General features: G+C 58.3%; 1 protein-coding gene across 1 annotated transcript; it reads right to left on the bottom strand.

Moving 5' to 3' along the window:
* Positions 1–3,132: 3,132 nt before the first annotated feature.
* On the bottom strand, positions 3,133–4,958 carry ATOH1 (atonal bHLH transcription factor 1). The gene has a single exon (XM_055797258.1). The coding sequence runs from the start codon at positions 4,883–4,885 to the stop codon at positions 4,001–4,003; it is 885 nt and encodes a 294-aa protein (XP_055653233.1). The 5' UTR covers positions 4,886–4,958; the 3' UTR covers positions 3,133–4,000.
* Between the last annotated feature and the right edge of the window lie 9,996 nt (positions 4,959–14,954).

Genomic DNA, 14,954 nt, shown 5'->3' on the forward strand with positions numbered 1-14,954 from the left:
CTCCCACGCGTGTGCACGCCGTGCTCCCGTGTATGCCGGCCTCCGCGTGGGCTCGCCGGTCCCTCTGCGGGCGCCTGCCTCCCCGCGCCATCGGAGCAGACACGCTGGGCCGTTCCTGCGTATCCTTTTCTCCTCCTTTGTCTCCCTTTCTTTGGCTTTGACTCTTTCAGGTGCCCCGGCGGTGCCCTCGCGTGCTGCTGGTTGCTGGGAGGTGGCGTGGCTGCCACTGCGCTGCTGTTGTGCGAGGAGAGGGAGGGAAGGGGGCTTGAATGCTGGCTGTTGTGCTCGGCTGGGGTGGGGGGCCGCCGAGGAGGAGGAGGCCGGTGATGATGATGATGGAGGGGAGGGGGTGACGATGGAGATCACCGCGGGCGCGCAGCTCCCTGGGGAGCCGCCTGAAAGGCCGCTGCGCTCACCAGCTGACAACGCGTGCTCCGCTCCAGACACGGCACACCGCGGCCGGGAGCCAGGCCAGACCCCCCCACCCCTCTTCGCCCCCCAGCCCCCCTGTCCCCCCCCATTGTCCGCCCCATCGCATTGTCCGTCCCGCTCTAATTAAGAAACACTGGCCCCACGGCCAGCTCCCCCCCTCTTTCCCCCTCCCCGTGGTCCCTGCGCTTTTCTGGTCTCCCCTCGCCGGGTTTAACCCTTTCTCCCCCGTCCCTCCCTCTCCCGCCGCGGGGCCAGAGGTTGAGCCCACAGCAGCCCGAGAGCTGCAAGGCAGCATTGCGCTCCGGCCGTCGCGCTGCAAACTGGACCCTCCACCCCCACGCCGCGCCTCGCCCCCCTCCGGCCCCCCAGATCCCCGAGCTGCACCCCGCCGCCGGGACGGGCGGGCAGAGCCCGGCACTGGAGCCCGCGGCCGCCGTTTATCCGGCCACCGGGGCTCAAAACGCAACGGAGCCGCCGTGCGCCTCGCACAAAGGCGACCACCTCCCCCAGCCCCCCGCCCCCCCCCCCCCCCCCCCGGCAGTCGTTTTGCACACCCCGGAGGATATTTAGCGTTCAGCCAAAATTTAACGCTCGGGTAGTGCGCTTCTGACTCGCCCTTTTCAAATAAAAGCCCGTTTAAGATGATAAAACCCCACGAAGCAAACGAGGCGAAACTGCTTCCAGGGGCTGGTGCGCGTCCCCGCTCTTGTTAAAAAACTTTGCGCTAGTCTGTACAAAACAAACACTGTCGCAAGCTCAATAAAGCGATTTATCCATCTTCATTACTTAAAGAAATGTTGTCTCTTTGTTTGTTTGGGAGATATTAAGCATGCTTAGCTTGCAACACATAGTTGATTCCTTTGCTAGTATCTTGGATACTTGGATCTGACTTTGGAAGGTAGGAGCTAATTGCTAATAATGGAGAGAAAGGAACCAGCCAGCATAGCGGGAGTGGCCTGGCATATGGGGAATGAGCAGTCTGAAATACTCAATATTCAAGTTTCCAAAATATTAATGAGATTATAGCAACCTGCAGCTATACGTTACAGCTTGTTAACGGAGTGTAAGAGAGGGGGGCTGCCAAGCGGTTGTTATGCAAACTCTATAGCTGAACCTTAAAATGGAAATGCGTCTGGGTATCTCTTTCAAAGACGTGTTTGAAAACAAAAACAAACAAACAAAAAAAAACACAAAAAAAAAAAGAAGGAAGAAAGAAAGAAAAAAAGAAAAAGACGCTCAGACAGCGGGCTCCGCGCCGTAGCTGCGAGCACCAACTGCGCCGTGCACTCATCTGCCGGGGGAAGGGTCCGCGGGAGCGGCAGCGTTGCGGGCTGCGCTTTTCAACCCCGTTGCATGACCGCGGCCGCCGGCGGGGCCGAGGGAGGGTCCCGCACCCCTCCAACGGGCGGCCGACCCGCCGGCACCCCCGGGTCCCCGCCGCGGGGTGCTGTCCCCGGCCACGGCGGCAGCCGCGTCTCCCGCGCCGGGCGCGTACCCCGAACGCAACAAATAACCAAAGCGACACCCCCAGTTCCCCCACCCAGCTCCCCCCGCAAACCGGCGGTGTTTTGCTCCGCGCATCACTGCCGCGCCGGGAGCCCACGCGTGCTCCCTGGGAAGCGAGGCGGGCTCCCAAAGCCCAGAAACAAATACCGTAAAGCGCAGGTGAGCCACCCCGCCATTCCCGGCGGTTTTTAGGAAGGCAAGTGCCCCCAGCCATGAACTTTTCACCCTGCGGGACCGTAGCCCGCCTGGGCAGGTGACCGCGGGGCTGCGGCGGGCAGGGCAGGGCGGCAGCCCGGGGTTATCGGCGGGGCAGGTGCCCTGTTGCTGCAGGCGAAAGCGACACTCGTACAGGCTCCGTTCCCGCGAGGGCCGCTCGGTCCCGGCTGCGCCTGGTTAACTGATCGCCCCTTAGACACACACCCCTCCCCAGGTGTCACCTGCTGAACCCAGCGGGACCCCGGCACCGGCATGGCTCCGGTTTAGCCCCGGGTCTGGTGTCACGGGCAGGCCGGGCATGAGCGCTCCCCCACCCCCGGGTTTAACCTGAGCCCAGGGGCCCCATCCTGCATCCTGCTCCCCCGGCCACCTGCCGCGCCGCTTGCGTGTCCCCAGAACCCCGTCGGCTTCCCCCGCCCGCTCCCGGCCCCCGCCGCACGCCTTACGGCTCCCCCTGAGGCTGGGGGGGGGGGACCCGCTCGTGCCCCCGACCCGGGGCGAGGGGAGGGGGGAGAGAAGGGAGCGGGAAGGGAGCCATGTGACCGGAGCGGTGGTGCGGGGACAGGCGGGCGCGAGCCGCGCGAAGCCCCGCACCACGCACTTGTCGCAATTCCCCCGGCTCAGCCGGGAACGGCGGGACGGCGGCGGGGCCCGATCCCGGCCATTCGCAGCCCCGCGCCCTCCGGGGCACTCACGGCCCGGCCTCCCCGAGCTGTCCCGCTCATCCTCCGCCGCCGGTGCTGACACCATCCCGGCTCGGGGCGTGCGAGAAGAACTAAACCCCGACCGTGATTTCAGGCTGTGTTTGATTTTTGTTTTGTTTTGGGACTTTTCCCCCACGTTTATTTGATCTCAAAAAAAATTTGTTAAAATTAAAATACATAAAACAATGGCAGCTGGCTTTGCTAGAATTAAAATAAACGATTCTTGTCGTAGAAAAGCTTTTTTTTAAAAAAAAAAAAAAAGAGAAGCAGAAATAGTAGCAAACACTCCATAATAAATACGCTTCCTATTACCACAAAAGCAAAATAAAACGGACATAAAAGTTTGACACGACAAAACTGTTTTCGTTTTTACGGGAGCATTAGGATTAAGTGGCTTAATTAAGTATTGGTCTCCAATTGGCAGTTAGTAGCTTTCCTCTTGAAACCGCATCTCCAGCCGCTGATAAAGTGCTTGCGCCAAGTTTCCCCCCGCAAAAGACGCCGACATGGTGCGCTAAGGAAAATCCACCTTTTCTCCGCTATTCACAGGACAAGTCGGTGCGTTATTTACTTCGTGTGTGTCTGTGTCTGTGTGTGTGTGTTTCCATAGCAATACGGCCCAGGACAGCAGTGTCCTGGAAGACGCGGGTGGCAGCGCGGGTGGACGTCCGGGTGGGGAGGGCGCCGGCGGGACCCCCGCCCGCCCGCCGGGCAGCAGCAGCAGTAACAGCAGCAGCAGCAGCAGCGGGGCCAGACTTTCTCCTGGTGCATCACCTGCTCGCCGGCGGCGCAAGCCAGGCTCCGCGCTGCAAGGTGGCGTGTTGGCAGGAGGGAACGGCAACGACTTCTAGGCAAAATAAACTTTTAAAGTGGTAACTAAAGATGGAGAAGAAAAAACAAAAACAAAACCCCAAGCAACCCTGACAGAGGGGGCGGGTAGAGTCATTCGCTAATAGCCGTTCCCCTGGACAAACGCAGGAGCTGCCGGGGGGTGGGAAGAGAGAGGGGGCGGATTGCGGGGCGACCGAGGGGAGCCGATGCCATCCGAGACGGCACCGCGGCCGCCTGCTCACCCCGCGGCGGAGTCCGTGCTCCGAGGGGCGGCCGCGGCCCCGGGGGGTGCTGGGGACGGCGCCCCCGCCCTAGCTGGCCTCGTCCGAGTCGCTGTAGTGGGAACGGGGCGAGAACTCCCCGTCGCTCCTGTGGGACCGAGGCGACGTTTTGCTCCTCTCCTGCGGCGGCTGCCCGGGCTGCGGCATGAGGAGGGCGGGGGAAGGGGCTCTCTGTCCCATCAGGGCGCCCTCCGCGAAGGCTGGGAAGTGCAGCGGGTCTAGTTGCACCGCGTAGCCCCCCGCGGCCGGCGGCGGGGGGAAGCGAGTCCTGCCGTGCCCGGGGGGCGAGGCTCTCGGCGGCCCCGGCGGCGGCGGCGGCGGCGGCCCCGGCGGCGGGCCGGCCCCGGCGGCGCAGGGCGGCTCGAAGGGAGCCCCGCGGTGCTCGGCCTTGCCGGGGGCGTCGGGGGGTGCGTCGGGGCTGTGCAGCAGCTCGGCCAGGGCGCTGATGTAGATCTGCGCCATCTGCAGCGTCTCGTACTTGGAGAGCTTCTTGTCGTTGTTGAAGGAGGGGATGACATTGCGCAGCTGGTCGAAGGCGTGGTTCAGCCCGTGCATCCGCCGCCGCTCCCGCGCGTTGGCCGCCAGCCGCCGCTGCTTCTGCACGCCGCTCACCTGCGCCCGCAGGCCGGGCCCGCCGCCGCCGCCCCGCGGCCGCCCGCCGCCCGCCGCCGCGCCCCGCGCCCCGCCGGGGCCGCTCCCGCCGCCCCGCGCCGCGCCGCCCTCCGCCGCCTCCTCCTCCTCGGCGGGCAGCAGGTAGCGGGGCGAGGCGGCGGGCAGGCGCGCGGCGCAGCACACGCCCAGCCAGCCCGGGGCGAAGCCGCAGCCGCCCGCCTCCGACCCCGGCCCCGCCGCCCCCGGCCCCGCCGCCCCCGGCTCCCGGCCGCCCTCGGCCCACGCGGCGCGCGGCAGGCTCATGGCTCTAGCGCGGGCGCCGCGCGCCCATGGGGGCAGGGCCGGGCGGGCTCGCGGCGTGCCAGCCCGCCTCGCGCGTGGCGGCCCGACGTCTCCGGTGTCGGCGGGCGCCGCGCCCCCCTTTAAGGAGCGGCACGCGCCGGGGTCCCCCCCCCCGCTCCCCCCTCCCTCCCTCGCGCCCCACCCCTCCCGCCGCCCGCCCTCCACTCGCGCCGGTCGCGTGTCGGCGCGGCCAATGGCGCGCGCGCGGGGGCCGGCGCGTGCGGGGAGCCAATGGCGCGCGGGGCGCGGCCCGCCCGGCGCGCGGCGCGGGGGAGCGGAGGTCGAGGATGGGGGGGGGGGGCGGGGGGGGGGGCGAGCCGGGGCCGGCGGCACGCGCGGTCCCGCCCCGCCCCGTCCGGGCAGGCGCGCGCCTGGCGGCCACCCCGCGCGTGGCGGTGCGGGGCGGTGCCGGGGGGGAGCCCTGACAGCGGCGGCAGGCCCCGCCGACAGCGGGCACGGGCGTTCTTCGGCACCGAGCCCGGCCCCGCCTCTGGGGACACTCCGTCGCGCCCGCCGGGGGAACATCCACCTCCTGCCCCGCCGGGCCGCCGGCCGGCCCCGGGGTTCCGTAACCGCCCGCCCCGGCGGGCACGGCGCCCTGCATCCCGCGCCCGGCGGCCGGTGGCTGCCGGTCCGTCCGGCGCTCGCTGGCTGGCATCGGCCGCGGCGACGCTGCCCGAGCCGGCGGTAAGGACCCGGGACGCCGCCGCGGGACTTTGGCCGCGGAGGTGCCGGGCGGGCGCCCTCGGCCGAGCCCGTCAGCGCCCGGGACGCGCGGGCGGCCCGCGGTACCCGCTGAGGGGAAGCGGCGGCGCCTGCGGCCGGGGCAGCACGTGGGCATCGCTGCCGGCAGGTCCCGGTCCCCCGCCAGCGCGGCCTTTTGTCCGGCCGACAGCAGCTCCCGCAGGTGGCGGGGAGGGAGGTGACTCCGAGCGCGCATCCCGACTTCCCTCCGAGCAGCCTCCCCTCCTGCCACCACCGCCCGCTCGCAGAGGAAAAGTGGAGGTTTACTCATGTGAATAGGCGTGTTGAGAACAAAGTGATGGGCACAGTATGAGGTAGATACGTTTTTTCAAACCTCAATAACTCGCAGGCCAAGGAGGGAGCGCAGCGGCCCCGAGCCGCGCGGCGGTGACATGAAATGAGCAGCCTCGGTGCAGTGCGGGGCCGCTGAGCCGCGGGCGCGGTGCGGGCCCTGGGGCCCACCTTCCGTAAACAACCGCATGTGTCGGGCAAACAGGACGCTGATGATGGGTTTTCCTTAAAAAGAAACCCAGGCAAGCCAGCGCTATTCTTTCCAGCTTTGCAATTATGTTTCAAAGGCAAAGCTGCTGGATTAGTTTTTCCTCCCTAAACATGTTGTCAATTTCTGATCAGAATGAAAACTTTTTACCGGGTGAGAAAGATGAAAAAGAGAGGAAGTTTATTTTGTTTCTATCCGTTATCCATGGAGTTGCCTGGCCACTTGTATCCAGCAGTGACTTTTGTAAGTTCCTATCTTATTACTGCGCACACACAGATGCTTATATAATTTTAAAAATAAAATCCTTTCTCCCCTGTGCTGAGCAGTACCGTTTGCCAGCTAAATACCCACCACCCCTACGGCTTTTCTTTCCATCCCCAGGCACTGGTGCATGTTCCCTCACCAGGTCCCGGTGGCACCGGCTTGCTTTGCGAGGAGTCTGGCTGTGCTTCCACCAGGGTTAAGCCCCCATGTTCCTAATCGGAGTGCTGGACACTAGCTACTAGCTGCTCCGTGCAAGGATCATGGGCCAAAGCCTGGAGATGAGCAGGAGCTTTGCCGAGCAGTAGCCACCGACACACGTTTCCAGAAGCCTAGCAAGCTCGCAGGCACAGGGAGAATGATGAGTGATGACCACGTGGCGCTGAAGTCTTTAAACACCTCGCTCCCAGCCGGCGGGCCACAGGGCTGTTGTTCCCTGACAGCAGGCCCAGTCCTCCAGCCCACAAGCCGCCCGCTTTCCACGGCTGCCTGGCCAGGACCATGGGCACGGAGGGGAGTGGTGTCCCATTAGCATCCCATGCCGATGTGGGGTGGCTGGTGCCCGGAAGGGGCCCTGGCTTCTGGGTACCCCGCGTTTCTGGCAGGTCCAGGGCTCACAGCAGGTGCCAGGATGCTTCCCTTAGCGGGTCCACAGTGATTTTATGGAGCACAGGGGAGATCAGCCTAACACCCTGGCACGTTCCTCGGATGGTCAGCTCGGCTGAGAAACACTACCAGCTGCTTATTTTTCAAGCACGTGTTTTGTGAGCACGCGCTTTGAAACTAGAGGCATTTGAGACTCACTCGATAGTTTGCCTTTGAAAGGGCATGCACAAAAAGCCTTTTTCCCCACCAACAAACACGGGGCGGGGGGGGGGGGGGGCAGAAATATTTCATTGAAACCCACTGCTCTGCGTATACCCATATCTGCTGTGCACACACATGCACTCAGAGTCAAAGGCAAAGGGTGGTTTATGTCAGTGCTGGGTTTAGCTCTGCTCTCCCAGAGTAAGATAAATGTAAGTGATGAAGAACTCCTGGGGCTGGCTGAACTCATTTTGTATTCAACACTGCCTGACCCTTTTCTCTTCCCTTTCTCCCTCTCTTTGTATGTTCAAGCCTACTTGAGTTTCTTTTTTTCTTTTGTAGAAGTTGGTTCTTTTGAAGCGGTTCGAGGCACGCCCTGCCGCAAAGGGAACTTCACGGGAGTCGGAAACACAGGCACACCGGTCTGAAACACTTACTGTACAATAGCAGGAATGTAGGAAGCCTTGAAAATGAATCTGCTCTCTAAGAAAGTGTCAAAGCTTTCAGAGGAAAACAAACTGAACTTATCCCTCTATCTTTATGCAGATTTCCCCTCCGTCTTCCATTCCCCCACTGCCCCCCGCCCCCAGTTAAGGGCTGAGGCAGCAACTCAGAGTCAGGCACATATTAGTGTTACAGAAAAATGGGTTACAAAAGAGGGGGAGAACAGACTTGCAAAAAGCCTCCTCTATCATTACAGCCAGAGACATTTTCAAAGCACATGGGTCAGCCCTCAACTTAATTGTACTGAATAGTCTAATTGCTCATTCAATCCCATTTCAAGATCAGCTGGCTGCTCTTCAGGCATCACCACCGCTTAGGAAGGATTTTATTCCTTCTCTTCCCTTGCCCCACTTTCTGCACATATTCTCCTGTTCCCTCCCTTCCTTCAGAAAACCAAGGGGGAACTCTGTTTCTCCCCTGGCCTGTGATCTGGGCTTCAGGCAGTTAAACGCACACGTGGACAGAGACAAAGTTGTGAGTGTTGCTTACCGAGGTCAGGTAATCCTTGCTGAATCCCAAGGGCAACCTGCCCAGGCCTCCAGCAGGAGCAGGGAGGGGCGATTCCTCCCCACCTGGAATGGCAAAGCCTATCTAGAAGCTACTACATTGAGCTACAACACAGAAAGACAATGCACAGTCTAATAATCGTTAGTGTCATCGACTGCATCATCAGAATATTCATTCAAAGGAAGCATTTGTATTTACATTATTCAGATCAAGTGAGCTTAAAGCAGAGGAGAGTCCAGCAGCAAGTCTCTCTTTGACTCCTCCTGTGATCCGTGCCCGATGCTTTACTGTCAAATGTGTTTTAAATACACAATAGACATGATGACTGCAAGGAATGCAAAAGCCCAGGTACCTTGGGACATCACTATGGACTCCAGCGTTCATGAAACCTGCCCCTTTCCACTTGTGAATAATCAGGACCACGCTGCTGCTGAAGCACATGTGCCCTCATTTCTGCAGAGCGATCTTCCTGGGCGGATCGTTACAATTACCTGATGTCATTTGCTTTGACTCTTAAATTGCCTGGTGGCATTTACTCCTGTAAAGATCTATTGCAGACCTATGCTCTGGGGCTAACCCTGCAGACACTTTTTGTTGTGTACAGTTAATTCTAGCGCAACTACTCCCACTGCCTCCAAGAGAAATGCAAAGCATTGCCGTAACAATACTTGCCTGCCTCCTGGGGTCATTGTAAAGCATAATGAATTCAGCTTTGTAATATATTTGGAAATTTTATCTATAGAATTTATACCTACATACACTTGGTCCTTTTTGTTTAAATGGCTATAACTGTTCCTGAGAATTTAACTTACGCTCATATTTTAAAAATGAAAAGCTTCATATTCAAGGAAGCATCACTAACAATAACAGTTTTTCTTCAGTCAGTTTTAAACACTTTCTTGTTTTTACACTCAGCTTAGCAAGGAATTTCCACTAAAACTGCTAAATGCCTTCAGTCTCACCGAAGTCTTGGAAAATTGAGGAGCTTCTCAGATGTGGAACACTTTCAACAACAGGTCTCCAAAAGAACAAAACCAAACCGTAAGGACCACTATGCAGGGGTTTGCAGGGCTGTTCCCATGGTCTGATAAGTACTGCCATGGCCCCAGACGGTTAGAGGACCTGGTCTGGAAGGCAGCAAGCAGTTTTCTCCTCTCCTAAGCTTGGAAAATCTGTCCACAGAGGTGCAGAGGCCTGCATTTGTTTGGTTACTGCTTCTGACAGGAACTGTAACCCAGAGAGTTCACAATAGCTTAGACAGGCAGCTTTTGGATTAGGGTCTGCATTACCAAGTAGACCCCAGAGCTAAGCTCTAGGAGTAAGAAGAGTTAATGAGTTAAAAATATACACTGCACAGAACTGGAAGTTTTTCCTTGCGGTGCAAGACTGCTTCAGTGCAATGGAAACACTAGTATTAAACCCAAGGGATCTGTTTGTGTCAGAGGCTTTATACCTTCCCATCCTGGAGCTCCTCATGTCTTTGACACCAAGTTATTCCAGGTGTAGTTTGTTCGCCCTTTGCAGCAGGAACAATTCTGCTGGGCCTGTGTGTGCTCACATGCACCACCCACAGGTCCACCACTTCAGCCACTCCTGAAATGAGCCACAACAAAACACTAATAACTGTCCCTGCTTAAGATGCTGCATGTTAGAAAGTGCTTTAAAAACAAGTGTTGTCTAACATGCTTTCATTAGGCTGTTACTTCATACATGTTACTGACATAAATCACTTAACCAAGAAAATGAGCAGTGTCAACAGTTTTACAGCATAAGAACAACGCTTCATCTGCTTTAAGATTGGAGAATTAACATCCAACCATCCAGTCATCACCCATCCACAGAGACAATATATTCCCTTCAAATCACCTCGTTACCTCCACCTCAATGTATCTTGCACAAGAGACCACGGAGTGTAAGTACTCCAGATTTCTAGGCACACAGAATTGCTGGTACTAATTTTTTTTTTTTTAACTGGTCACCACAGCATTTCCTCTTTCACTGTCCCTTTAGCCACTGCACAGAGTATAGTTATAAAGGTTTGCTCTGGGAAAAGATTCTAATCATAGGCTTGAAGTATAAACTAAAAATTTAGCTTGCAGACTCTCTGTGGCACAGTAGTAACGTATTTCAGTGGACAAGTGGGAAAAAATAATATTGACATGTAAGGAAGAGGAAAAAAGGAAAAATCTGACATTTTACACAGTCTGCATTGCCTCTCAAGAACAGCATTGCCAGAGCAGTAACCTGGGAGCGTGGTGGGGGTTGCTTTAGTCGTGCTGGGCCTTTGATACGGTGTTCTTCCACCCATCACCCACAAAGCTCTTGGCAATCAGGCAGCCTATGCCTGAAGGAAGTTTCTTAGTAGTGGAAATACCAGCCTGAAATCGGAACCTTTGCAGGTCTCTCCTGAGAAGAGCTGGTCTCTAAAATACAAAGAGTAAATATTTACAGTCACAGAAGCCAAAGTAATGCAGAGAACAGTGGTCTCTCTAAGAGGAGAAAAGCAAGCAAATGGACCCAAGCTGGTGCTGATCAGCACTTCACATCAGTCCTCCTGAGCAGAGAGCATTTCTGCACAAAAGAAACACTTGTCAGCCAAGAAAATATACTACCATGCCATCCACAGGAAATCCTCCTGTTTAATCCCTGACAGCAAAGAGCACAGGGGTTTCTAGGAACAATCAATGTCCAACACAACAGCACCAACACAACTTTCAGACACTACCCCTGTGAAAGTCTGTGGAAACAAACCCCTCTGAAGACATCTTCCTCTGGTCTACTACCTCATAAATGAGGATGTCTTAAGAATTTGTAGACTTGTTAAAAAAGTAGAACCATCCCTTTTATCTCTCTTTTTGTTAATTTTTTCCCTACATGGGGTTAAGATACACATACATCTCCCGGCACCGAAAGATTTAAAAATACTCTCAAACAAATCCTGCGTATGACAAAAATTAAGCATTTTAAGAGGCCTGGATAGGTGTCCTCATCGGTTGTGTTCAGAGACAGCGGTGCTCAGCTGCAGGCCTGTAGCTCTTGGGAAGCAGCTCTTCTGTGGCAGTAGGCTTGCAAAATACTGCCTGTGGCAAGATCTGTACCCCTGGCATACCCTTGAGCTGCAGATCTGATTGCTCCAGAGCTTCAGAGATACTTGCAAGTTTGGAAGCATTCCTGTTTTCCAGGCAAGAGGGACGTTTTGAACTCTTACAGAGGAATTTCCACAGCCTAATGTTCATCTGCAGTGTGCAAGAGCTACGTTGAGGCAGAAGGCGACGCTAGGCACACAGCCGATGGCCGGCTGAGGCCAGGCACTTGAAAGCTTTCACCAGGAACCTCGGGTTTTCACTAGCCTGGGTGTACAGCTCTCACAGTCCGTGTCACATCCCCTGCCTGGGTCACACAAGTGTTCAGCAGCAGAACACAAATGGCTCCGGCTTGGGAGGGAGGGATGGCAGGAATAACCTCCATCCCACCCTTCCTCCTTTATCAGCACAACCCCCCACCTCTAGCTTCATTGCACCCACGCCACTAGAAGTTATTTTTGCTGCAGGCCTGCGCGTACTCACATCCCAGAGCGCACTCGCATCCCAGCGCGCACTCGCATCCCAGGGCGCACTCACATCCCTGGGCGCACTTGCATCCCAGCCCACACTCGCATCCCTGGGCGCACTCGCATCCCAGCAAGAGCACCAGGAGACAACGTCTTGCTGGGAAGGCAGCGCGCGAGCAACATGCACCAAGAGCTGCTTTGCTGAACAAAGCCTGGTGTCCCCGCGGGTCCCTCCGTGCCCTGCCACAGCCTGCGGGGATGGACACACGGGCACTTCTCTCCTACCTCTCCCGGACAGACGGCTCTCCCCGGCTCGGGCCACCCGCTTTGGTGGCCACCATTTGCCAGCGGGGCTCGCAGAGCCCAGGCCATGCAACCAAAGCCACTTCCCCCCGCCGCAAAGCCTCGCCCTCGTGAGATGGCAGCGAAGCCCACCGGCCCGGCCCCGTCCTCCCCCCGCGCCCCTCGGGTGGGGTGTGCGCCCCGGGGCTGCCCCTCTGCCGGCAACAGGTTGAATATTGTAGGTGTGGGTGATTAAAGTGTCGCCGGCACAATGGCGGTCTGTGTCCCATTCGCCACGCCCGGGCTCCTCTTTGCAAAGCGCACACAAGAGGTGACACAGCGCTGGCCCCCGCCATTATCCCGGCGGCATAGCGGCGCGGCCCGCCCCGTCTCCCGGGAAATGGGGCTCCCCCGGCCGCCGCGGGACCACCGCGGCCGCGCACGGCTCCGCGCCCCCCCAGCGGCTGCCCCCCAACGTTGCCCACCCCAGCGGCTGCCGCCCCCCAACGGCTCCCCCTCCCAACGGCTGCCCCCCAACGTTGACCCCCCCAGCGGCTGCCTCCCCACCAACGGCTGCCCCCCCCAACGGCTCCCCACTTCGAACGGCTGCCCCCCAACACTGCCCTCCCCAGCGGCTGTCCCCGTCCAAAGGCTGCCCCCCCAAACGGCTGCTCCCCCAAACAGGGACGGGGGGTGCACGGCGAGCGCCCCGCGGCTGTGGCCGAAAAGCCGCCACCGGCGCCCCCGCGGCGCTCCGCGAGGACCAGGCGCCCCCCCCCGCGGCCGCCCCCGCCGCCAGGGCCCGGCCGCCCGCCCCGCAGCCCCAGCGCCGCCGCCGCGGCTCGACAGCCGGAGGCGGTGCCGCAGCGCCACCACCCGGGCACGGCGGGCAGAGCAGGGCGGGCAGGGCTGCCGGTCCCAGCCGCAGCAACCATCGGTCCCGGTCCCTCACCGCCGCGTTTCCCCGCCTGCCCCGCTCAGCCGGAGTAAGGGCGGGCCGAGCGCTTGTTGAGCCCCTGCCCCCGGGGGGGCAACAGCCCCTGTACGGAAAGGGTAACTCCTCGGGCCCGGGCTTGCTCCCGGGCAGCGTGCAAAGCCGATGAGGAGAAGCGGCATCATGGCCTAGTGGGGACAGTCCCCTCGTCCCCATGGCCCGCGGGACGCCCGTGCTGCCGGCCGGGCGCAGCTGGGAGCCCTCGGCACGCCCCAGCCCCGGGCCACCGGTGCCAGGCCCTTACCGGCGGCGGGGCGCGCCCGAGGCCGTGCGGGGCCGGCCCGGCGGTGGGTGCCAGCCGGGCCTGCAGGGAGGGCACGGCCACGGGCACAGGCACCCCTCCCTGCTGCTCGCAGGCACCTGCCGGCTGCCAGTTCTGCAAGGAAAGATTTGTCAATATTTACAGAATCAATGTTTTAGAAGTATTTGTGGCAGTGCGCTTTCCCTCTTCGGGCAACTGGTATGAGACAGCTAGGCCTACGTTGGTCAGGTGATGCAGCAAGCCTTTCAAAGGGCAGATCACAGTGATATTTCTTGAAGACAATGAACGTGTCTTTCAAAAGTCAGGTTTCCAGGTGTACCAGCCCTGCTTCCACCTTTCAGCCTGATGCAGGAAACACAAAGCTCCTCGTGTCCCGTGTCAGCTATACCCGATAATCTTATATACAGATACAGTCTATACATACAGATAGTCTTAACAGGACGGGGTTTTTTTAACCATATAAAGCGTTTTAAGGCATTCTGTTTTGTCAGGGCAGAGGGAGAAAACTTCATCACCTGCAGTCTCCTAAACCTGCAGAGATATAAACCTGATTCAAGCAACAGCAGATATTATTTAGAAAGGTCTGTGAAAGTTAGAGCAAGACAAACCATTCTGGCGTTGCCTGAGCACTATTTTGTAAAGCAACATGCTTTTCTGTTACACTACATCAATTTCTCGCTGTGTTCGCTGTCATGCTGCAGAGACTTGTCCTTAAAAATGTGTCAAGATACTAGGAGTAGCAAGTAACCACATTATTAGCTTTGTTCACAGTATTTGCTTTCTCTCTCCTGTTCCCCCAAGTGTAAGCAAAAGAATTAATTAGCAACAACATGGGTCAGCTGTGATTACTCGTACTGTGGTCCACAGTGAATATTCATATACAGGGAATATTCAAAACCAGACAAGACCTCCCCACTGTGTGTGTGAAGAAGCATGTCCCTGGCCAGTGGGGGAGAAAAGGGAGCTTACCCGTGGTGGCAGGGCTACAATGCACTCCCAGAGCTGCCCACTCCCCCCCCCCCCCCCCTTTTTTTTTTCTTTCCTGGCACTTGACAGGGACATGAGCTAGACCGGCAGAGTGAGGCAAATAGAACACAAACAACCCATGAGGAAGTGTGTCCCCCCCACCCCCAACTATGCTTTTTAATTTCTAGAAGTCATATAACACTTACGACCTTCACACCAGCCTCCCAGGCAAAATGCTTGCTGCAGCATCTTCTGGCCACCTGTGGCTGGGCTGAGTGGGAAAGGAGGGTCCTTCTGCAGTTGAGTAAGGGGTGACACCTCTGAGCCCTTCTTTGAGTGACAACAAAAGTTAGATTAAGGTGGGGCAATCTCCTATATGTAGAAGGAGGATATAATATTTCCATTCATGAGGCTGGTTCCCACAGACGTTTGCAGCTGGGGCTTTGATCTAGTTGATGACACATCCTGTACACAGAGAGCTAACAGGAAAGCTGCGTAGTTAGAAGGGGCTGCTGAAAAGGAAAGGACTGCTTTCCCTGGCTTGCTACATTTTCCCGGTGATGCCTCATCTATATGTACATGTACCTATATGTACATGTAATGTACCAGTGTGGGAGACTGGGATACTGCTCCTTGCATAGCAATGATGCTGCC

Source organism: Falco peregrinus, chromosome 2 (genome assembly GCF_023634155.1).
Source record: "Falco peregrinus isolate bFalPer1 chromosome 2, bFalPer1.pri, whole genome shotgun sequence".
Taxonomy (NCBI): Eukaryota; Metazoa; Chordata; class Aves; order Falconiformes; family Falconidae; genus Falco; species Falco peregrinus.